Here is a 25,105-nt window from a genome sequence, read left to right as displayed (position 1 = left end):
TCACCTAAGAAGTGTTTCCTTGACTTCAAGATGAGTGTCTCGGAACTTGGAATTCCTTGGCTCTTTCTTGGCTGCTGTGTCTACAACAAAGGCAGGTGCCTTCTCTTCCCTGTGGCCCCCACGGGACCCCCTGTGTCCTAGCTCCTGAAAGAGCCCCATATGGGCCAGTGCTGTCTTCAGCTAGCTCACCGTCACCGCGTCCCCCGCCCCCAGCCCGGGCCGACTCTCCCGTTCCCCGGTGATCGTGTCGCTGGCAGCCCCTTGGCTCCTCGCTGGAGCTCCCGCAGGCCTGGTGGCTGCATGCTACTGGGGCCCTGCCGTGACTCGGGGCCAGCAAGCCGCACTTCTGGGCGTTCCCCACGCAGCTGCGTACGTACTGCAAGACTCAAGGGCTGTTTCTAAAACCACCGTTCTGGGTGGGAAGCATGCTCACGTGTTGCTGCTGGGACTCCCCCTCAGCCGCCCCCTCCAGCCCCTGCCAGGCCCTTGCTCTGCCCCTTACATGCTGGTCTGGAAACGTCCCTCACTCAGGGCCTGCCTCCAGCTGCCAAGCCTCTTTGGCACTGCGGCCTCAGCCCAAATATCCTGAGTCGGTCAACACTGCGCAACCCGGTGCAACCTGGTCACGAACGGAGCCCAGAAAGTGAAAAGTAAGGCTACGTGGGGGTCTGTGAGGATTTTGTTAACCCTGCACACGCTAGTGCTGCTCGGACGCCTCCTCTCTTTTATAAGCCTCAAAGTCCCAAGAGGAGGCCACAGAGGTGACTTTCTACCCTCGGCGTGAGTGGCCGGAGCTCCAAGGGACGCAGGCGCCGTTACTCTAACCGAGTAAACAGACACACCTGTTGGGGTCTATTTTATTCGCGGCCCTTCTGGCCCCAGGGAAACTGATGAGGCTCTGAGCAGGAGCAGGTGCCCCTGGCCCACCCCTGAGGCCCATCTAGAACCTCCCTGCGGGTCCGTGCGGGTCTCCACACGGAGCAGCTCTCTGCACAGACCCGGGTTATGGACTCCGTGCCCGTCTCCACACAGAGCAGCTCTCCTGTCTCCGCACAGACCCTGCTTACAGACTCGGAGCACAGTGACCTCCGGGCTCTAGCCGGAAGACCCTGTCTAGAGCAGCCCCCTAGGGAAATGGGCCATGAAGGGGGTGGGGACAGAAAACAGAACACACCGCTTGCAGGTTGGTACCACTAAGGGTTCAGGTGGCGGGCGGGGAACGAGCCTGGGGTCCGGAGGGAAAGGAGGGAGGGCGGAGGTAGAGTCAGCCCCGCACACAGACCCCACCCGCCAAGGGAACTCGTGTGCTAGGAGCAAGGCAAGACAAACTGGTGAAAAGAGCGTCCTGTGGCTTTCTCGAGTCGGGGCTTAGTCTTACAGGTAATCAGGAATAACCGAGGAAAACAATGAAAGGGTTTTTCAAAGTGGAAATGAAGCTGGAGGAAATAAAGGACTTACCTGATTTATTCTTGCATTCAATGTCATAGCCCGTAATGGGGCTGTTGCCGTCAAACCCCATGGTCCACCTGAGGGTGATGGTGCGCGCCTTCACATCTTTGATCTCAATTTCGGGAGGGTCTGGGGGCTCTGTGCAATAGACAGGAAAACCGGACTTAGTTCAAACACGGCTCAGACAGAGACGCAGGTGGAAATGCAGAGTACGGCTCAGAAGAGCTTCGTCAGCCTCTGACGGCGGCTGACACGCTTACTGGGAGCGTTTTTTTCTGAATTGCATTTCCGGGAGGAGAAATTCCACTTTCCCAAGCGGCCCGGTGTTTACTGCAGGGTTCTATGGCAGCCTTGGACGGCAGTGCTGGGCCCAAGTGGGGTGTGGATTAAATGTCACTCCTCTGGTTTAGAATCCAGAACTCAAAAAAAAATACTTTGGCTTCGAATGTGAAGGTTTCCTTCTCCTTTGGGTCGCCTAGCACAAGCTTTCCCACCACTTGGCTAAGCAGGTGCACTCCTGCATTCGTGCCTTCAATGGGACTGCGGGGTCACCTGGCCCAAGTCCTTTCAGGACTCTGTTCCCCGTGTTTTAGGGGCTGCACCGTGACACGATCATACACACTGCCAAATACTGTTTTAACACCAACCTGGAACATATTCAAAACTTCCTGGGAGTCAGGAGGTGTTACATAGCCACACACAGAGGTCCGAGCCTGGGCATACACTTACTGTCCTAAAAGCGGTGTTTTCCCCCAATTAGATCTCCTTCCTACCTTGTACTGTGAGCTGAATTATTCCACGGTCCTCCCCGTAAGAATTGATAGCATGACAGGAGAAGAATCCAGAATCTTCTCTAACAGTTGGCAAAATCTATGTGTAAAGCAGAAGGAAATCCATCTTATCCAGTAGCATGGAACCAGGACAACTAAAAGGGGTTTTGGCTGTTAAAAAATCTCTCCACTCCCACTCTTCCTACATCCCCAGCACGCATGCACACACACACACACACACACACACGCATGCAACCCTGACAGCAAATGATCTCCTTGCGATTGTGATGGACAGATGGACAGGTTCGACGTACATCATCAATGCCAGTTGCCAGCTCATTAAACTGGATGTGTAATGTATGTCGGGGCCAGGGTCAGGTGGACGTGTATTCCACAGACGCATTTATTTTTTCATGCTGTGCCTTCAGTGCATCCAAAACAACGCTGCCCGAAGAAGCGGGTCTGTAAATCCTGCGGTAGATGCCTGGAGCCGCAGGACCCTCGTTAGAGCTCTCTCTAGAAGGACCCCAGGACTGGAGCTGCCCCACATCAGTGTCAGTGGTTCAAACACGGGGCATTCTTTTTCCCCGGGTAGCTACAGAGCCTCTTCTCCCCCAACTGCAAACACCACTCAGTTAATTACTGACAGTACTAAAAAATATAAGGGGCTATCATACTTTTTGTAGCTTTTGTGATCCTCTATGGAGGAATGATGTTTTTATGTTGGATTTTTCCCAAAACAGCAAAACATATTTCCTTATAAAGCCCATCTAACTTCCGTTTCTGCAGGACATTAAAACAGGGGCACAGTGTAGGCAGTCATTTCTCCAAGATGAACTGTCATTAAGAGACCCAATTCACCCCATTTTTTTATTCCAGTTGGGTTCCCTGGCATATTTGTCATCATTCTATTCATAACACTTAAGGTCAAGCCCTAATTTTGCAGGCGACTCAGTAATGTCGCTGTAAGGAAAGGGAGAGAAATGGTGTGCTTCAGTAAATCCCGAAAGACTACTTGCTGTCTTTCCCTCGTGTGCCCCCACTTAGATGAAAGGACAGGACTATCCCGCCGGTGAAGGCGGACTCTGATCTCTCGCGTTCGCCGTGTTTTACCTGCAGAGTGGAGATCACCTCCTCGCCCACCTCCTTGGTGGACACGAGGTAACGGGCCATCTCGGGGTTAATGATCCGGTCCTCCTTCTCCCAGCGGACTATGATGGGCTTCTCACCGTGGGCTGCGCAGCTCATTTCTTTCTTCTGACCCTGAGTGGCCAGGGTTGTGTTTGGATAGGACGTTATCATCGCAGGAACTGAAAACCCAAGAGGGACACGACTTACTAGGCAAAGAGGCATTCCTGATTTCCCCACCGTAACACTCGGCGAAATCATGCTTAACAAGGGGTTTCTTTTAGAAATACAATGTATTCAAGAACCTGCGGAGCAAAAATCATGAACAGAAGAGAGTGGGGAGGTGCCAGAAAAATGAAACCTGAGGAAATGAACCGTCAGCTCACTTATTTAGAAGCTGCTGCAGGATTTCATAGGGGGGGGGGCGTCTTTTCCTTCCCAGCCCACTCTGTGGTCTCAGAGCATAGCCCACGTCCCCTCGGACACAAAGGGAAATGATTTTACTTCTGAATACACTGGAGAGGGGCCTTCCATTAGAGGACAGTTTCTAACTACCGTTTTCAACTCTGGAACTCTGAAATCTTACTAATCAACTTAGGTTGGGGGCCTGATCACTGCCGACCACTCCCTGAGCTCATGTCCCACAGTTGTTAGGAACTGTCACGGTCACCAGGTGACCTCAGACCCACCCTTGTCCTACCACATGACAGGGAATCTCATCCTCAGTTCACCAAGAATACAGAAAGCTTTATTTGTGAACTTCTCCGGTTCCCCCCTCCCACCTCAAAATTAATCTTAAGACCTCCATTCTTGGCACCATGCTGGGTGACTTAAGAGCCTGTTCCCATTCTGCACACCAGCTAGAAATGCAGCAGCATAGAATGTGCATCGTTCTGAATGCATGCTGAGCTTATAAGAGAGCGAGAGAAATCCCAGGAGCTGGGGACAGAAGTGGACGTTGAAAGACCAGAAGTATTAGGATCCTGACTACCTGAGAGGCAGGGAGTTAAAACTGGGCCCTTCAAACCAGGCTCCTCAAAGGGCTCTACCTTCAGAGCAAGAAACTGTAACAATGACAAGAGCCACACAGGCGAAGTGAGAAGGGAACTGCCTTGGTTCGTGTTACGAGTGAAGGAAACAAGTCTCCCCTGAGAATCCGTAGCTGGTCTGACTCTACGTGGGTTTGCAGTTGGAGTCATGCTGAGAGGCTGAGATGCTGGTGACCCTACGTTGGCCACAGGCCTGAAGATCCTAGCACAAGAAACACAAACACAGTCCAGAGGGAGGCTCCATCGCAGTTCCCCCAGATAAGCCTCTGCCGAACTTGAGCTAACAAACCAGAAGTATGAAACAGGTGAGACAATGACCCACCATCACTGAGAACCAGCCCAAGCATGTCTGATGCTAGGCTGATCAGACACAGTTACCTACAGAATGTTTAAGGATTAAACACACACACACACACACACACACGAAGGAAGAAATACACTGTGAATAAAGGACCAGGAGGCTTGAAAAACAACCAAATAAAGCTGTATTTTTACATGGTTTTGGCCTCATTTCTAAGATCATAGGGAGAAAGTCCCTTCCTCCTTTCTAAGGTCAAGCTCACATTGAGTACTTTGTTGGCCACCTCAGAAGCCCTCCACTGCTCGTTGGGCAGGTGACCAGAGAACCACTGTGTCTTCTTTTCAGACTGGCAGTGCTGAGTGCCGTCTTCCCCCACAGCGCACCGAGGTGGTTTGAGACATACCACAATGTGTAAAAAGTCTCCCAGTTCTGTAGCCTGGATGCCTCCAGAAGAGCCCACCCTCAGTCAGCAGGTGAGTGGCAGAGAGGCAGAGGCACGGAGTGAACAGCACTGCGAGTCCCTCGTTTTAGCCACAGCTGCGGAGAGATCCCTCCTCAGCACACGTGTGTGGGAGCCAGCCTGCCTCGTGAGGCCCGGCCTTCCGTCCTGATCACTCACTTCCTCCAGCCGGTTCCAGAGAAAATGGATTTTTTTCTCAACAGCTTTATTGAGGACTAATTTACCTACCATAGAAATCACCCGCTTTAAGTGAACAACTGAATGGGGTTTCTTTTTTATTATTCAAAAATATTTTTAAAAATTTCTTTTCAGTGTACCAGAATTCATTGTTTAGGCACCACACCCAGTGCTCCATGCAATACGTGCCCTCCTTAATACCCACCACCAGGCTCACTCAAAGCCTCCACCTCCTCCCCTTCAAAACCCTCAGCTAGTTCCTCAGAGTCCATAGTCTCTCATGGTTCGTCTCCCCCTTCCAATTTCCCCCAACTCCCTTCTCCTCTCCATCTCCCCATGTCCTCCGTGTTATTCCTTATGCTCCACAAATAAGTGAAACCATATGATAATTGACTCTCTCTGCTTGACTTATTTCACTCAGCATAATCTCCTCCAGTCCCACCCATGTCAATACAAAAGTTGGGTATTCATCCTTTCTAACAGAGGAATAGTACTCCATAATGTACATGGATTTTTTTCATTTCCTAGGACAGCTGTAACTGACCACCAGGAGCTGGGGGGGGCTTTCAACAGCAGAAGTCTGTTCTCTCACAGGTCTGGAGGCCAGGCCAAATCAAAGTGCTCACAGGGCTACACTCCTTCTCGCGTTCTAGGGAAGAATTTTTCCTTGCCTCTTCTGGCTTTTGGAGGCCCCTCTGCTCCTTGGCTTGTGACCATATATCATCACTCTCATGTCTGCCCCCATTTTTGTGCCCCTATTTCCTATCATGTTCCCCCTTGAGGGTTTTGCTGTGTTTTCGTGTGGATTTCTTGAAAGGACACCAGTCACTAGATTTAGGACCCACCTTCAAACATTGTGATGTCATCTTAATTAATTAAGATATCTTCAAATAACTTATTTCTACATGAAGTCATGTTCTGAGGTTCAGGTGAGTATGAATTTTGGAGGGCAACGCAAGTATATTTACATTATCCAACACACACACACACACACACACACACAGTAACAGCCCAACACAAGTATATAGAGTTGTATAATTATCACCACAACAAGTTTTAGAACATTTCCATAACCTTGAAAGGACTTCGCACCCCCACCCACTTCTAGTCCTTTCCTACCCCAGTCCTAGGCAATCGCCAATTGACATTCATTCTTCTAGATTGGTCTTTTCTGGACATTTCCTATACATGGGATCCCACAGTAGGTATTCTTCCATGTCTAACTTTATGGCTTTTTCTCACTGAGCATATTTTCCAGGTTTATTCATTCTGTAGTGTATACCAGTTCTTTGTTCCTTTTTTGAGCTGAGTAATATTGCATTGCATGGGATTTCCACATTCAGTTCACTCATCCACCGTTGGTACACATTGGCATTGTTTCCACTTTGGGGATATTATGGACAATGCTGCTATCAACATTTGGGTGCAGGTTCTTGCAAGAACATATGGTTTCACTTTTCCCAGGTAGATCCCTAGGAGGAACTGCTGGGTCACATGGAAATTTTGTTTAACATGTTGAGAAACTGCCACACTGTCATTCTAAATGGCAGGCTTCACCATTTTCCCAACGTCTGTGTCAGAAGATAACACAGAAGAAGAAAGGGGGAGGTGGTTAGGATTCAGTTCATGATGCAGGGCAGGAATATTCCCCTTCAACCACATGCAGGGCAAAGCTGGGAGGTGAGCGCCAGCTTAATACTCACTGGCTGGAGAAACCCCAATGGCCAATACAGTGCTGCCCTGCAGAGGAGCTGAGGGTCGTGAGGAAGTTGTCAGCTGCCGGGAGAGGTCGACACATGCCACCTTAGAGAGTAAAGCAAATACAGAGGCTGAAGCTCCTCCTTCTCTGAGATCAGGCAGAAGGCAGAAGGCTTCCTGTGGCAGCCTGTGCAGCAGCATGAGAAAGGGGCTGCTGAGCTCTGAGGCTGGGACACCAGATGGGGACCTTTGTAACCTAATTCCACTTCTCCTCCATCCCATTGGGAGAAGGACTAATGTACCAGGAGTTCAGGGGCCCCTTAGCTGGTCCCAATTCTCACCAGCTGAGGGGCCCTACCCAGAAAGGAGGCTGAATGGACACTCCACTGGGAGGGGCCAAAGGGAGACATGGCATCCTTCTCCAAGGATGTCCTCTGTAGGTGAGGAGGCCATAGGTAGGCTCTGGGGGAACAGGGAGCAGAGCAGACCATCCCCCCTCATCAGATACTCTTGCTTGCCACTTTGCACCCTCCACCATCAAACGGTTCTGAATATTACTGAAAACCTTTGAATAGCAGGCATGGAACTTAAACATCTGGTGTGTAGAAGGACCAAGAGGCAACTGAACAGGAGCACTGAATATGTGTGCCCCAGGGGCAGTGGGGGCACATCTGCTTTCTTGCATGGAGCCTTGTGTGTGATCCTGCCCTGTCTGGTACACTGTGATGCATGCTCATTATGGTGTTGGGGACTACTTCCCTGAACCTAGTTATGGGGAGAGGCTGAACCAGTCTGTGTCTCCTTATCACTTTCCCTTGAAACAGAAAGTGGGAATTGTCTTTAGAGTGTGGCATGATTTCAGCAAACCTCAACCATAGGAAACATCTATGGGAACTTCTCCAGGGGAAAAAATGAAGCAATCATAAATAGTGTCTAAGAACTCCTAAATCTCCCTAAGTTAGTTACAAAATGCAAACATTCTAGCAGTGGGAGAAAGCTCTAGATGCTCTAAGTCTTTTCTTGTTTAAATGAAGGACAGAGGAGTATGGTTAAATGGTTTTCTTGCCTGAGCAACAGACTATCCTCGTTGAGCCACTGAGAAGCTGAAGTGAGAGAAGATGGCGGAACAGCACACACCTCAAGATCATGGTGGCCACAGCCACTTGGGGTTGGTAAACAGAGTGTGCCTTCTCCCCTCACCCTGTACTCAACATTCCCCACACCCAGAAGACTATCATCATGGGTTTTCAAATGATGATCCTCAAACCACTGAAAAAAATGTTAAATTGGTCTGGTGTGGTTTGTTTACTAAGAGACGGAACTATTTTTTTTTTTTTTTTTATTCCTTAAGATTTCTTTCCAGAATTGTTAGTGAAAAACATCTTATGTGTCTAGGAGGGTAGGAGAAGTCGGTTGTGTGGACATTTTATTCATGGGAAAGGACGGACGGACTCAAAATCTCTCCATAAACATCACTTGATGTCATCCCTTGAAAATATACCAGAAGGAAGGTGGAAGTGCCACTTTCCCACAAGAGATTTGGAGGAAGAATCAGGAGCACCTGTTGAATTCTGGTCATGCTAGCGGTGAGTGGACTCTTGGCACAGTGTCCTCAGTGGTGGAGGACTGGCTATTTAGGATGCATTCAGGTATGTTCAGTGTGTTAAGTCGGGGTCTTTCCTACTGGTGAAAAATTCTTTTCCACGGTAACGGTAAACTCCGTATTTGTGTATAGTATAAAATTAGTTAGAAATCTGAAATGCAGTGGAGTTTCTATTTTTAAAAAGTATGTTTTAAGGAGCTAAATTATTTGAGAATCTCCTAAGATGTTTTCTTCTTTTCCTACAATTACTTGATCTTCTAAAGATAGGAATTGGTTGCCTATTGTAAGATTCACCGGATAAAACTGAGGGCAAAATGTGTGGATGAAAATAGGAAAAAAAAATTCAAGTATCCAAGATAGGGGCAGTCTCTGTGCAGTCTCTGTTATATTTAGCCCATAATTATCAACTTATTGTTATAGAAGACCCTAGGAGCAAAATATTTATGCTTTCACTGGGATGCATCTCAATGTGTAGATTTACCTGAGTTTAAAGTGAGGAGTCACTCTCTTGCTTTTCCCCCACTGGGTCTGTGATGATGATCATAGACCTCATTCTAACCGACATTGAAAAATGGAGATGTCTGGGGTGAGGGAGTAAGTTAAGGAGTACTGGGGGACATGTTTAATGCTGACTGTTGGCCCCGGGCTGCAGGGATTTGGGGTCCTGGATGGCCTTGCCTGGCAACTCGGGGAGATACTGGTGGATTTGTGTAGAATCGACTGCCAGGGACCTGTGGGACTTAGGAGTTAATGATTCAGTGTATGCTCCACTTTTGTAGCCGCATGCATCAGGCTTGGTTTATTGTCTTGTGGATTGTCTGGATTTAAGAAAGGGATGGAGAAAAAGTTAATAACAAGACAAAGTGTCTGAAGCTATTGAATTTTATGTAGCTCCAAGTATTGAGACACGATTCTTCTAGTATGCAAGATTTAGCAAAGGAGTCTGGTTCATCTGATTCAGCAAACAATTCATTCACACCATTGATAAAGGAATGACATTGCCTAATTAGTCTTCCTGTTTCGCTTCCATCTTCCCTGTTACTCCAAACCAAAGCACTGAATGACCTCCGTGTTGGAACAACACTGGTTCAGAACAGCAGCCATATGGTGGTTCCAGACACGAGAGTTCGTACAAAGGCAACTGAAGTATTTTATGAGAAGAAATTTGCTCTACAGAAATGACAGTGCTGAATATGATATATTTTATTATTATTTGTACATGTTTTTGGAGATCTGGTGGTTAAATGTTTCCTAGCATACTGTTGGATGTATGCAGAAAAATTTGCAAACCAGAAATATAATAACAAGAACATCATTAAAAAACTGAGGCTCTAGCAGCCAAAATGGACCAGGTGGTTTTGGGGGAAAATGTTCCTCACTCATGCTTCCATGTGGGGGGATCGTTGATGAAAACAACACTCCTGACCCTGCTCCTGAATGGAAAGGAAGTGACTAGCTTAACTTGAGAGGTGGAGAGGAACAGCTATGTGTGACCAGTCCCTTCCAGTTATCTGTTGGCAGAGGACACATGGTCTGATCTACAAACTTCCTGTAATGAAAGAGGTTGTGTCCAAGCAAGATGTGTATACGTCTCCAGCTCTGACGGAGACTGGGTAGCTAAATCTCCCAAATTCTGAGTGTAGCATCTGCAAACACACATTCTCCAGAAAGCCAAGATCAAACCATCCTACTCCTGTTCCTATCTCTTGCTCAATTTGGGCTCAGGGGTATTATTATGAAGCCCAGTAGTATGGACTGTGGAACGAGCAGAAATTTCCAGTTGCCTCTGGAAGCCCATTTTCCCTCTTTCCCCAGCTTTTAACAAGGGACATTATTAAAAATACACCTGAATAAAAGAATGTGTTTCCAAGTTTTTCCTACAGTTGGGTACTGCCAGTTCAAGGCAATGATGCATCTAGGTCTCCTGGGAGACGAGCTTTGCTGGTTGGAATCCCTTTGGGCTTTCTCTGTTTCCTCCTGTTCCAGCCTGACATCAGGATCTAATACTTGGAGTGCCAGCTGTCATCTTGGACCATGAGATGATTCTGGAGATGGGAGCCTGGGTCCCTGATGACACCATGAACTATCATGTCCAAGCCGGCCTGCCTCACTCCAGAAAACATTCATATGAAAAAGAAGTATAAACCATTATATTTATTAATTATTATTATTTTGGGTTTTTCCATAATAGGAGACGAAGAACTGTTTTTGAGCTGACCTTAATCCTAGGTCTTGGCTCTTTGGGGGGAATATGGCAGATGTTCCATTTTGAAAGCAAACAAACAACATAATTTCTATTGGATGGCTTTGCAGAGAAAGATGTACTGTACAGCACGTATAGTTTCCAAACCAACCCCCAATTTCAAAATCGTTGTTATAGGTTGGGTAATCGTCAGCCGATACCACCTGGTGTTACACAGGCTGAGTGTGACTCTCAGATGCGCTCCTTGCACACTGTGTGGCCCTAGTTACTCATCTGTCTGTGCCTCAGTTTTGTTCTTGTCACAGGGAGAAGATTATTGTTGAGAGGATTAACAAAGCCGGCCCGCAGCACAGAGTCGGTGCCATAAAAGCATAGACTGATGGTTTCTCCATGCCTCTGGGGGCAGGCACTTACTTTTTCATGCCCTGAAGGGGGAGAGGTCTTCAGATGAGAAATGGATGTGGACTTTCATTTGGGGTCTGTGGTCTGCTCAGGATTTGGGGCACATCTCCTTCCTAAAGCTTCTTTCCAAAGACACTTTCGGCTCAGGCTCCAATCCAGTAACCAAGGTTTTTCTTCTCACAAGAACGAAGTGCTAAGTCACGATAATTAAAGATCCTGCAGCCACCAAATGTGACCTTGCAAAACTGAGAACAAATCTGTTGTGTATCCAAGAAGCATATACTTACTTTTCATTCTTCCTCTCAGAGCTGGGAAACATGAGTCAGAAACTGTGAAACTCACACAGGATTGAGCTTTGAAACGTGACCCTCTGGTCTCTCCAGTCGGGGGCCTGATTCCTGCAGCTCCCTGAGCAGAGCACAGGATGCAGGAGCTCTGGTGACCGAACTGGGTTCTAGAAATCAGTCCATGCTAGTGCCTCACAGTGTCAGGGGCATGTAAGCCCTACAATGGGGGAGTGTTTGCTGCCAGACAGGAGGAAGAAGTTTGCAAAGTGGCAGAGAATGAAAACAGAGAGATTTCCCGTGAGGACACGGCAAGTCAAGGGTATTTTGTCATTTCTTCTTCTTCTTCTTAGGAGAGTGAACCAATTCTGAAATAATGGGTTTCTGTCCTACCTTATGAGCTTCTATGCAGGGGAGGAAAGGCACTCTGAAGATTGCTGTTACCAGAAGGTAATTTCCTATTTCTTTAAAACAATCCACTGGAAGAATGTACTATTGCTCCCTGAGAAAAAATGCAGCATTGCTTTTTTGGGATTGAGGACCTATTTTCTGTTCTTTCCTTGTCCTAATAATGAAAAGCTTAATTGCACTCCATGTGGGAGCCATGCCTTGCCGAAATCATCACCCTCTGGCTTGTTCGTGGTTTGTCCATCTTACTCTGCAAAAGATGTTTCTTTTTCTACTCACATATCTCCTTTGGAAGAGTGTCCCACCAAAACAGGTATTTTGGGTCTTGTGAATAAAGTCAGTATTTGGTCTGAAATGTTCTGACCAGCCCAAATTCTCTAATCCCACCCAAGTATTTGTAACCCTGTAAAGAAATGGTCAAAAAGACTTTTTAAAAATGGATCATTATCATGGCTCTTTGCAATGCTAATGTTTGAAGTATGACCTTTCCACCTGTCATGGTCATGGTTGCTGAGAGATGACAACATGTCAGCAGAGCAGTGCTTTTTGCAAGGATTTCTGAAGCGTAACAAATGGAGGGGGTAATTTAGCAGGGACTGGTACCAAGCAGAGGCAGTGAGGGCAAAGGAAATCTAGACCAAGAGAGCTCTTGTTCAGAGACTGTGTGTTCTGTGCTTCTGAAAAGTTACCCATTAAGCAAGGTGCCATTTGACACCATGATGCATTGGTTTATCAGTGTCCATCATAAACCGTGGTATCACCTAACAACATCTCAATCTTCTGGAAGTTTGCATTCTTATGACATAATGGAGTACCCTCTGACCTACTTTCTTGCAGCAGAAAGATGCAATGGTGTAGTGGAGCCCCTTTCAGCAGCCAGGGAAAGGGTACACCCTGCAGCTCAACTCACACTCGTGGGACGTGACCTACTTTACCTGAAATTGACAACATTGGGAGGATTTACACCACCGACATTGGCAAACACTAGAAATCAGGGCTCTCTCCCCTGCCTCCACTGCCAAAAACAGCTTTTGCTGTTTTACACTGACCAGAAGACCGCCTCGAGGAGTGAGTCACTGTATTGATGCTTTTCAGGAGTGTTCCCACAATACAGGGACACTGAGGAGGTGGTGAGTTGACCTGAGAGCATTAGCTAATCTTATTCATAACAGTAAATCCTACAGATGTGAACTGCACATCACTGTGTGTTTGGCAGGTGAGTCAGCAAAGAGTCAATGCATATGTTGCTTTCTCAACTCAGGGTTACAGGAGGGTGGACATTTCTATTAATAAACTGCTGATATTCAAGATTAGTTGCAAACATTACTCTCCTCTTTTAATAGCACAAAATGGATTCTAATACATTTTTATTTCTTTTCTCCCTCCTCGGCTCTGCTGAAACTAGCACTGAAAAAGAAACAAAACAAAACACCAAGAAGCCTGGATAATCTCTAACTAGACAACCTGCCCGTCATGATCATCTGGTTTGATTCCTTCCTTTTACAGAGAAGAAAGAGAAAACCAGAATAGAGAAGTGGGTTTCAAAGGCTTGGAGAGGAGTCAACCAGGATCTGACTTAAAAGAGTCCTATTCTCAAACCAACATTACCATCCTCAGTAGTGACCGCAGTAAAGAGTGGCCAACCTTCCTGGGTGCCTAGAACTCCCCATATTTGAGCAGGAAAGCCCTGCCTTGCTCCTGATGGGGGAGTCCCTTGGTCCTTCACTTAGTCCAAACAGAGGTGGCAGAAGAGGGTGTGGTCCAAGATTGAGGCAACAAGGCTGGAAAACAGAGGCAGGGACAAAGGGTGGGAGAGCCACGGAGGCGGATATTCTCAGACGAGATAAAGACATATCTTAAGCCTGCTTCTTCAAGTACTTTTTTTTTTTTTTTGAGAGAGAGGAAGTGTGAATTTTGGGGGGTGGGGCAGAGATAGAGGGAGAGAGAATCTTAAGCAGACTTGGTGCTGAGCATGGAGCCCAGTGCAGGGCTCAGTCTCACAACCCTGAGATCATAACCTGGGTCTAAATCAAGACTTTGATGCTCTATTGGCTGAGCCACCCAGGCGCCCCTTTAAGTACTTTTTTTTTTTTAATCCCCCTCCAACATTTGACTGGAAAAATTTCAAGCATATGGAAAGTTGAACAGCCATATACCCACTGCCTGGATTCCACAATGAATATTTCATGCACAGATTTGAATCTAAATTTATTTCGGTGTTACCTCATCAGCAAATCAAAATATACTGAATATAGAATTTTCATTATTTTATTTTAAAATAGACTGGGTGAAAACATGAATCAGTGAGCATCTCAAAGATCACCAAGACATTAAGGCACTAAGATGGCGGTCCCCTTCTTGAATTCCGCTGCTCGGGGCAGAAACCCATTGCATGTGCCTTACTCTGGACTCTGCAGATATGACGGGGTGTCTGGTGCTGCTCTCACAAATGTCATATCAGAGGGTGAAGTGTGAAGGGGATTAGGAACACAGAGCCTGGGCCCCAACCTCACACCATCCAGGACAGGGAGTGGGCAAGACCACTGTCCTGATTCCTAGGGGGGCTGAATGGGACGGGACACTCTCAACCTGGGCTGCATCTCAGAAGCTGTAGTCACCTGGGTAGTTAATAGACTATTGCCCAGGCCCTATGGAAGACCAACAGAGGCAGGGTCTCTGGGAGTGGGGCTCAGGAATGACTCTCTTTGAAGCTTTCCAAGTGATCCTAATATACAGCCTGGGCCATAACAACTCTATGGGTTGATCTCCTGGGCCATTGATAGCTTGAATGCTCCTTCACTTTCTCTGTCCTTTTCCTTCCCACTCTGCTCCTTTATTGTCTTTCTCTTCTTCCTTCCTTAATTTTTCCCCTTCTTCTCTCTCTCTCTTTCTCTCACAATTCAGCAACAACAATAGGAATACCAGTAATAACAATAGCTAACTTACTTGAGTGCGGATTCTGTGTTGGAAACTTTCTCATATGCCCCACATGTATTTTACCCATAAAACAACCTGAGGGATAGACGTTCTGACCCTAGACCTACTGATAAATTCCACTTTAAATAGATTTTATGTTTTGCTACAAATATATGTGAGAGATGTAGAAATAATATTTTTAGCAGATTCATTGGATTTAAAATTTATATTAACATATGCCCATGCAGATGATCTGAGACAACCAGGCACTAAATACTTACCTTGAATGGGGAAAAATAAAGAAGAGAGTGTAAGTAAATGCCAGGATTCATTTAATATCTGGCATCTTCTCCCCTTTTGCCTTATTTATAATCAAGGACCAGAGAACTAGAAGGTTTAAGACTGACTACATTGGGACACATGCCCTTTATGCCATTTTCCTACCCCTAATTCAAAGATCTATCTCATCTTGTAGGATTTTTTTTTCTTAAAAAGCATCTTTCTTTAAAATTTTTTTTTAAAATTTAAATTCAATTAACATACATGCATGCCAATGTTTATAGCAGCAATGTCCACATCTTGTAAGATTTTTAAAACATCCATTTCACTGTAAAAAGTACTGCATCAATGTTATCTTCTGACATGAACAGTTTTCCCTACCCTGTCCTCCCTGGAATTCTTCTTCTTCTTCCTCATATTTTAAGGATTTTCATTTATTTTGGGGAGAGAGAAGGAGAGAGAGAGAGAGAGAGAGAGAGAGAGAGAGAGAGAGCAAGCACAAGCAGTGGAAGGGCCAGAGGGAAAAGCAGACTCCCCACTGAGCAGGAAGCTGGATCTGGGGCTCGATCTCAGGACCCTGGGATTATGACCTGAGCTGAAGGCAGACACCTAACAGACTGAGCTGCCCCTTCCCTGGAATCCTTAATTCCATTTACCCATACTAAAAGAAGATCAGGGAAGGGAAGTAATAAGCCTAGAGCCATGCAAACAGGAAGTAAATGGAAAATCTAGAAGGAAGGAGATCATAGATCTCCTGAATCTAAGTGCAAATCCTCTTTGCCCAACCATAATGGAGGACCAGACACAGGCCCACCTCAGAACACAGGGCATGGGACAGCCCAAGTATACTTGGATGCTCTTGGACCTGGGGCTGGGTCCATTTGAGGAGACTCCCCATGACATCTCTGATGGCCCCAGTTCCTCTGCTGCAAAATAACATCTCTCCTGTAAGCCTGCTGCATATTTGAGACTGCTTGGCAGGACTGGCTACGTGATTTCTGGACCCAGAGAAAAACACAAATGTGAGGCCCTTTCTACACATCCTCTCCAACACATGTTGTTTCCTGTCTTGCTAATTTTGGCCATTCTATGTGGTGTAAGGTGGTATCTCAATGTGTTTTTAATTTGAATCTCTCTGGTGGCTAGTGATGATGAACATTTTTTCATGTGTCTGATAGTCATTTGTATGTCTTCATTGGAGAAGTGTCTGTCCATATCTTCTGCCCATTTTTTGATATGATTATCTGTTTTGTGTGTGTTGAGTTTGAGAAGTTCTTTATAGATCCTAGATATCAATCTTTTGTCTGCACTGTCATTTGCAAATATCTTCTCCCATTCCATGGGTTGTCTCTTTGTTTTGTTGACTGCTTCCTTTGCTGTGCAGAAGCTTTTGATCTTACACGGTTGGTGGGAATGCAAGTTGGTGCAACCACATTGGAGAACAGTGTGGAGATTCCTCAAGAAATTAAAAATAGAGCTTCCCTATGACCCTGCAATTGCACTGCTGGGTATTTACCCCCAAGATAGAGATGTAGTGAAAAGAAGGGCTATCTGTACTCCAATGTTTATAGCACCAATGGCCACAGTCACCAAAGTGTGGAAAGAACCAAGATGCCCTTCAATGGATGAATGGATAAGGAAGATGTGGTCCATATACACTATGGAGAATTATGCCTCCATCAGAAAAAACGAATACCCAACTTTTGTAGCAACATGGACAGGACTGGAAGAGATTGTGCTGAGTGAAATAAGTCAAGCAGAGAGAATCAATTATCATATGGTTTCACTTATCTGTGGAGCATAACAAATAACATGGAGGACATAGGGAGATGGAAAGGAGAAGGGAGTTGGGGGAAATTGGAAGGGGAGATGAACCATGAGAGACTCTAGACTCTGAGAAACAATCTGAGGATTTTGGGGGGGAGGGGTTGGGAGGTTGAGTGAGCCTGGTGGTGGGTATTATGGAGGGCATGTATTGCATGGAGCCCTGGGTGTGGTGCAAAAACAATGAATTCTGTTATGCTGAAAAGAAATTAAAAAAGAAAAAAAGTAAATGTGGTATATATATACAATGGAATACTATGCAGCCATTAAAAAATCTTGCCATCTTCAATAACAACAACAAAAAAATGTGGGGCCCTTTGTTAAAAGAGCAGGAAAAAATGCTGTTAAATTTTTAAAACATAAAGCTTTCTTCATTCTTTTGTGTCCTCTCTCTCTCTCCATGTGTCATAAGGGTTTATATTTTCTAATTAATTTTTTCCCCTTTTTTAGAAATTTAAATTATATTAGCCAATATATAGTCCCTTGAACTTGGGACAGGCATCAGGACAAGGCCTGGAACTTGGCATGCATACGCATGTACCCCAATCACCTGCCAAGTCCCCCTTCCACAGAGTGACTGCCATAGCCAGCTCTTGGAAGGGTGACCCCAATGGTATTCTGAGCCACCTTCTGAAAGCTCCTGGACAAGCATGGAGGTGCTTGGAGATACTGTGTGGAGCCTGACTTTGATCTTCCAATACACCCTAAGGTCCACAGGCCAGGAGGACCTCAAGGATTGTTGAATGGGTGATTGCAGAAAAGGGGAGCCTGGGGCTCCAGGAGTGGTAGAATGGGGAGACAGGGGCAGTGGGAGGTGGAAGATACTGAGACTGAGGCCCCAGCTCCCCAGTTCAAGCTCCACTGATCTGTCAGACTTCACTTACAAACACAAACTGAAGACAAAATTATTAAAAATTTCAAGGTGGTGGCTGAAGAACATTAAACCCCAAGCTCAGGGCTCTGGAGAACTCAGGGGCCCATGCCAGGGGGCAAAGAAGCTGGGAGGAGGCAGTCTCTTGGACTGGAAGTCTGGAAGATGGAACAGGGAGCTGGCAGCCTTCTTTTTCTCTACTGCCATAATGAAGATGGTGCGCACAGGGCAAACGCTAAGGAGCACAGTGGTTAGTCTTTCTAATCTAGTAGAACCCATCAACATTATTTCTCACGATAATGTGGTTCCTGTCCTGGCATCCCCTGGGGGCATCAAGGAGTGCACACTCCATCTCCCAGTCCCAATGAACACACATTCTCCCCAGCACACCTAACATCAAATTTACCATCTTAACCGTTCTTAAGGGTGCAGGTCAATGACATTAAGTACACTCACGCTGTTGTTCGAACTTCCCCACCATCCGTCTCTAGAACTTTTTCATCTCCCCAAACTAAAAGTGTGTCCCTGTTAAAACCCAATTGCAATCCTCTCTCTCCCAGCCACCATTCTGCTTTCCATTTCCATGGATGTGACTCCTTTATGGACTTCACAGAAGAGGAATCCTGCAGTATGTGTCCCTCTGGGACAGGCTTATTTACTTAGCATCATGTCATCACGGCTCATTCATGTTGTCGCATGTGTCAGGATGCCCTTCCTTGCAGAGCCTGAGTAACATTCTATTGGGTGCTTATGTCACATTTTCTTTATCCATTCCTCCATCCAGGGACCCTGGCATGGCTTCCACCTTTGGTTCACTGCAAATAATGCTATTTTGGTCATTATTCTTGAGAACATCTATGGTGCTTTGCTAGACAAAACGGTTTCTAATTCTGGGCCCCCTTGTTCTCCAGGCATTCAAAGGCTGAGTGGCTTTTTCTCCGTCTGGGGTCCCTGCCTCTCAGCTTCATCCCCATTTCTTCATCTGTAAGAACAATGAGACCTCCAGCCTCCTGAGGCTGTGATCAGGATTAATGAGATTATGTGAGTGGAACCCACTGAGTGTGTTGGAAGAAAGGCCCCACAAAACACAAAGTGCTATTATCACTGCCGTGGAATCAAAAATTCCTCCTGTCCAAATACTTACTGTTCATAAAAGTTTTAGCAAGTGAGGCTACCTACTGGGCAGCTCTTATCCCCGTAAAGAAAATGATTTCTCCAGCCAGGAATTAATAAGTTCTTAACACACACTAAAATATCTTCTTGGCTGGGTTATGACGCTTACATAATGAAGTTACTTTGATTATAACCATTAATCTAATCCATGTTTCCGAGCTACCGTGGGCTGTACTGGAGGTTGAACTTCAACAAGGGCGGCAGCAGCTCCACTTCCAGACAGCTCGGCTGGGGCCTCGTGACATGATTAAATGTGTCAAGGAAAAGACAGAAAACATTTAGGATTCATAGTGTATTCACTCTGTACTTGTTTCAAGTGACATTATTAGAAGAGTGTTGGTTTATTTCGCATGAAAAGTGTGACTATTAAGCAAAAGATATTAAAAACAGTATTTTCCCCCAATTCGCAGAGAGATAGGCAGGACATTTCTTCCTTCTTCTGCCCCCTGCCTGGCCATGTGCACAGAAGGTACATTCTGTCTAATAAGATTTCCTAACGATTAAGGTAGAAAGAAGGAAAATAGAAAATAAACTTTGATTTCCTTCTGACAGTGATGGTAAAAATAAATTTTAAAATGTAAGAAAATGGGCTATGTCATCATGAGAAATTGGATGAAGTCTATAATATTCATTAGAAAAAAGCAAACAAACAAAAAACCAACAGTGTTGGCCATCCCTCGGGGGGGATTCCCAGTGGTCCTCACCTCCTGGTTTGCAAATCCTTGAACAGCCCCTCCCACATTTTACCAGAGTCCCCGGTCCACGTGACCAAGAGCATCTGGCAGAAGTGGTGGTAAATCACTCAGATTAGGCTATAGACTGCAGCTTCCATCTTCGGCACGGGAGCATCTATGTGTGTGTGTGTGTGTGTGTGTGTGTGTGTGTGTGTGTGTTGCTCCAGGGAAGCCTGCCATTGTGTCGCCAGGACACGCAGGTGGCTGCAGAGGACCGTGAGGACTGGAGGTTTCTGGCCAACAGTCTGTGAAGATCCCAGGTCCGCCCGTGTAGGATCTGGGAAGCGAATGCTCCCTCTGTCAAGCTTTCCCTCTTCGTATGCGGAAAGAGTTCTTGGAAGGCAAGAAGTTTCCATGGAAACAGAACTAGCAGCTTCCGGGAACTGGGGGTGCACACGCAGAGCAGTTGGGTCTGAAGCCACGTTCTAACTTTTGAGCATTTGCGCAGAAGCACACAGAGAGAAGATAAGCCATTATCCCCACTGACACTCGCGGTGGTGGACTCAGCCACATTCTGCTGCTTCAGCTGTGATCCATATTGCCTTCTGGCCCCGGCGATGCAGGCAGCGTCTCCTACAGCTGAGATCACACCACCGCCCTCCCTAGGGCACCCCAGGGGCTTCTTGCTCCTCAGGATTCTTGTCCGAGACAGGCTAGTGCCCAGGACCTTGATCCTGCCTTTGACCCTGCAATCCCGACCCTATGTTTAATTTCTGGTATGCTGCTTTTCCCCTGAAGCCATTTTGACCACCTGGTTTTTGTCCCAAGTCGATATCCATTCCCACAGAGCCCTCTTTCTTTGGCTCCTAATGTATGTTTCCGTTTGGTTGCATAAATGTATATATGTTTTTCTTAACTTGGTTATCGGGATTTGGTTATAACATTTGGTTTATTTTATTGAGTTATCATTCCCCACCCTCTCCACACATGCACATCCTTTTCATTTGTTTGTGCTAGTTTCAAGGACATAAAATGTCCTTTGAAAAACATCTGGTGTAATACAGATGATGATAATTATAGCTAACATGTATTAAGCCCTATGTTGAGAATTTTATCTGTTTTTCATTTTTATAGCAACCTTAGGAGGTAGATGCTATTTTTTCCCCGATTTTAGGTGTGCAGAAATCGAGGCAGAGACACACTGAGTGACTCATTCAAGGTCACACAGGCAGTAAGCAGTGGAACGAGAATTATAACATAGACAGCCTAAACTACTCCCACCTGGTTCTGCATCTAGGAACTCCTGAATTAATCTTGCCTGTTCTTTTTTTTAGGATTTTTTTTTAATTTATTTGAGAGGGAGAGAGCATAAGCAGGGGGAGTGGCAAGCAGAAGGAAGGAGAGAGAGAAGCAGACTCTCCACTGAGCAGGAAGCTGATGTGGGGTTCCATGCCAGGACCCCGAGATCGTGCCTTGCCCAAGGCAGATGCTTAACCCACTGAGCCACCCAAGTGCTCCATTCTTGCCTGTTCTCAAACTATATATCCAATAGGATCATACCGTCTGTACTGTTTGGTGTCTCCCTTCTTTTATTCGGTGTTAGTTTACATGATGTCTACAACATATACACAGAGGCTTCAGGTGTTTTCACGGCTGTATAATATTTCTTTGCATGAATGTACAATGACTTATTATTTCAGAAGTTTCAGATTCCACACGACTACCAACATGTCTTTACATGAACCCCAGAAACTTATACATGACTTTCTTTAGGGAACATATAAAATAACATATAAAAGAGCTAAGGTATGTGTATTTCTTTAGACTTAAGAAAAAATACCAAGCAGCTCTGAAAACGAATTGTGCAAATTTACAACCTGACCACCAATTTTTGTGGTCAATTTGTCGACAACAGTGGTTCTTCAAGAGTGGCTCCTGAACCAGCTGTAGGAACGGCACCTGGGAACTTGCTCGAAATGCAACCCTGGGGCCGGCTACCTCAAAAACCGTCCCTGAGATCCTGGTGCATGCCAGAGCATGAGAACCATGGTCTGGGGCTGTTCCGGGCATGGGCCCCGCCATCAGTCACCTGGAGCCTTGTCCTGTGAGAGTGTCATGCAGAAACCAGAATCAGAAGGGTTGATCGGGCTCTGGCTCTGCCAATTAATGAACCGTAAGCTTCAATGTGTATTTATACTCTGAGCCCGATTCCTCAGTGGGTACCGTGGTGATGCCTCCTCAGTACAGAGGTGCGGCAGAGATCAAATATACGGGAAGGCCTTCCGAGACGGTACGGGCGTATAGTGTTAGTTATTTTTCCTCTGGCTGATATTTGCCTCCATGACTTATTTTCCCGACTTTGATTTACATTCCACTAAGGCTGAAGACCTTTTCATATATACGTATATAGGCAAGGGCCAGAAGGAAAAAAAAAAAAAAAAAGAAGAAGAAGTCAGCATTAGGGTGACGGGATTATAGAGATTTTAAAGATCTAACCATGTCATGTGGTTTTCGTAAGGTTTGAGCAATAAATAAAACATGTATAAAAGTGGATTTCATGTTTGTAGGTTCTAAATGAAATATTAATGGATTTGGTAAATAATATAATGGTTGTATCCATCTAAAACTGACATCATAAGTTAAACCAAAAAGGAAAAAGAGAGTGTTTTCTAAATTCTAAATTCTGGCCCCTTGATATGAAGAGAATGGGGTGAGGGCTTGCTTACTTTCCAAGAAGAAGGTTTTGAGTGTTATTCCCAAAGGGATTATTGCCGTAGGTCGCTAGAAGGGTCTGTCTGTGTACATGTGTGCATGCGTGTGCATGCAGGCCTGCCTGTGAGTGAGTGTGTGATGTGCGTGCATTCTTCTACGTGTGCACGGTGTGCATGCATGTATAGGCGTGCAGGCGTGAGAGTACCTGAACCTCTGTGTGCTGGAGGCGTACAGGGCAATTCCTGAGCCACCGGGGGACTCGAATCCTCTTAAATTCTTTTTCCAAATTTTATATGAAAGCCAAAATGACAATTTTTAACAACGTTTATCAGAATATAAATATGCCATTATGTGTTTCTTTTTTAAGAACTTTCTCTTTCAAAAGGAGAAAAAAAAACCTAAAGTGCTTGGATGGTCTCTTGCCCTATTTTTTGGATTTGCTAAAGTCATGTCTGTTTGGAAAGGAGCTTATGAAGATACAGAATAGCACCAATGACTCTGCAGACAGAAAACCACCTTTCCTGAAGGACCAAGCAGCACCATTAAATGGCCTGTGGGAGCCTGAGCCAGCTGCTTTGCTTTTCTTAGCTCAAGGTGAGGGAAATTCCCTTCATGCCCTGAACCACAGGGTTAATGATGCTGAAGGGTGGTGGTCATGTCCTCGCTCACAAGTAAATGCCAGGATACCTGCGTGCACAGGCACACGCGCTCACACACACACACACACACACACACGCACTGACATGAACACACAACCAAGCAGCTCAAATCAGTGCTCTTCCTGACTTTGTGCTGTGGTCTTGTGAGTCGGATCCAGACGTTAAATCAGCGAGCCCTCCCAGGGCAAGCTTGGGGGATATTTTCCGTGTAAGCACTGGCAGGCGGCAGCTCTCGGGGTCTCCTGTTTATGGCAGCTGATAAATCTTACAAAGGAAGAAACAACCGAGCCAGGGATGCTTGGCAACAGGACTGTTAATCAGGAGACATTTTATAAGCGAGTGCCTCTCAGGGGGCTTTGAGATTTCAGAGGCTCGTGAAGTGAAATGTGGAACCGTCCCTCCCAGGGCAGGCGAGCAGGCACTAATTGAGGTATTGACGGCTCTAAATGAAGCAGAAACCCGCTAGGAAGACTCGGCTCGGGCGAGATGAGTGTTGCCAGCGGTGCATGCCGGGACATCAGTGGTTTTCACTCACTGCTCGTTCATGCAAGTAAGTGTGCGCTGAAGCACGGAGCCCTGGTCTCTTGGAGCACACAACCTGAGCTGCAAAGCCATGAGAAACCATCCGCGTATTAAACACCTCTCCTTTAGGATTTCCCCAACTCGTTGTCTGTACAGATGAATGTTTATCTTGTGCATTTCCCCTAATTCCTATAGAAAGCAGGCATGGGAGGTATCTAAGGCTGTCACAAGACAGTCAGGCATATTAAAGAATGTTTAGTAGCTCCCATGAAGAAGGAGGGTAGCAGTGTTCTCTCCATCCCGTGTGGAGGGTATTTAAGCAACCTCATTTGACCTTTAATATTTAACACGGAAGCGTCATGTCCGCAGAGGCACCTGCTTCCTTCCCAGAGAGCCTTGGATGAGAGGAGGGATCCTAGGCTGGCTCAGCATTCAAACCGTGTCTTTCTGAAATCTGCTCCATTCCAAGAAAGAGTGACGTCACCGTGCGTATGTAATGAGGGCTTTCACACACGGGTGTGTTTGTGTGTGCATGTGTCAATAGCCAAGGAGCAGTAAGGAAAACGCCCTCATCTGAGCCGACGTCTCCCTCATGACAGGGACAGTGGGTAAGGGTTAAGCCACTGGAAGCTGCTCGGGGGGAAGTGCACACAAAGTCCTGGGGGCAGCTCTGTCTGCAGCAGCCAGAGCAGCGCTGTTCAGACTGGAGCCCACCTCTGAATCAGTGGTGGGTCTATAGCACAGGTGACCTGGCCTCGCTTACTGTCTGGTCCTGCAGGTCTCGGGAAGGACCCTGGAGTCTGCATGTTCCACGAGTTCCCAGCGACCACACGCTGAGACCCACCGACCCAGAGGAATGGGTAACTGGCTCCCAGTATGTCCTGCTTACTTTGACATGGCTAATTGGATATGCTCCATCAAAAAATATAAACACTGTTGTTTTTTTAATTCCACATCACAATGTAGCAAACATCCTTGACCTCTGCTTTCCCCTTGATATTTACTCTAAAGAAATTTAGGTAAATACTTTGGAATACTTTGAGAAGAAGAAAAAAATTCTGTGCATGATATCCAAGACAGAAACTGTGTAGTAAAACTTAGTAGATCCCACGACATAACAATTTAAGATTTGTTTGTACTGGGTCACCTGGGTGGCTCTGTTGGTTGAGTAACTGCCTTTGGCTCAGGTCATGATCCTGGAGTCTCGGGATAGTGTCCCACATTCGGCTCCCTGCTTGGAGGGGCGCCTGCTTCTCTCTCTGACCTCTCCCTCTCATGCTCTCTCTCTCTCTCTCTCATTCTTTCTCTCTCAAATAAATAAATATTTTTTAAAGAATTATTTGTACTGATAAGCAAACTATGAAGCAAAACAAAATGACAAATGGTAAGAGATATCGTAACACATACCAGAGAAAGGATCATCAGGTGATAAATATCTAGAGAAATAAAACATTGGAAAACAGTGAAGAAGGACGCAGAGGGGACGAGGTAACCGGGTGATGGACATTGAAGAGGGCACGTGACGTAACAAGAACTAGGTATT

At 46.0% G+C, this 25,105-nt stretch overlaps 1 protein-coding gene across 1 annotated transcript in view; it reads right to left on the bottom strand.

Annotated features, from left to right (window-relative positions):
* Positions 1-25,105, bottom strand: part of DSCAM (DS cell adhesion molecule) — a 315,819-nt gene that overhangs the window by 137,842 nt on the left and 152,872 nt on the right. The window contains exons 9-11 of the mRNA XM_044250904.1: positions 3,333-3,529; positions 2,223-2,319; positions 1,459-1,587 (exon numbers count right to left, since the gene is read on the bottom strand). Of these exons, the coding sequence (XP_044106839.1) occupies positions 1,459-1,587; positions 2,223-2,319; positions 3,333-3,529 (423 nt within the window). The remainder of the gene's footprint in view (positions 1-1,458; positions 1,588-2,222; positions 2,320-3,332; positions 3,530-25,105) is intronic.

Source organism: Neovison vison, chromosome 6 (assembly GCF_020171115.1).
Source record: "Neovison vison isolate M4711 chromosome 6, ASM_NN_V1, whole genome shotgun sequence".
Lineage (NCBI taxonomy): Eukaryota > Metazoa > Chordata > Mammalia > Carnivora > Mustelidae > Neogale > Neogale vison.
This window is presented reverse-complemented; position numbering and strand designations above follow the sequence as displayed.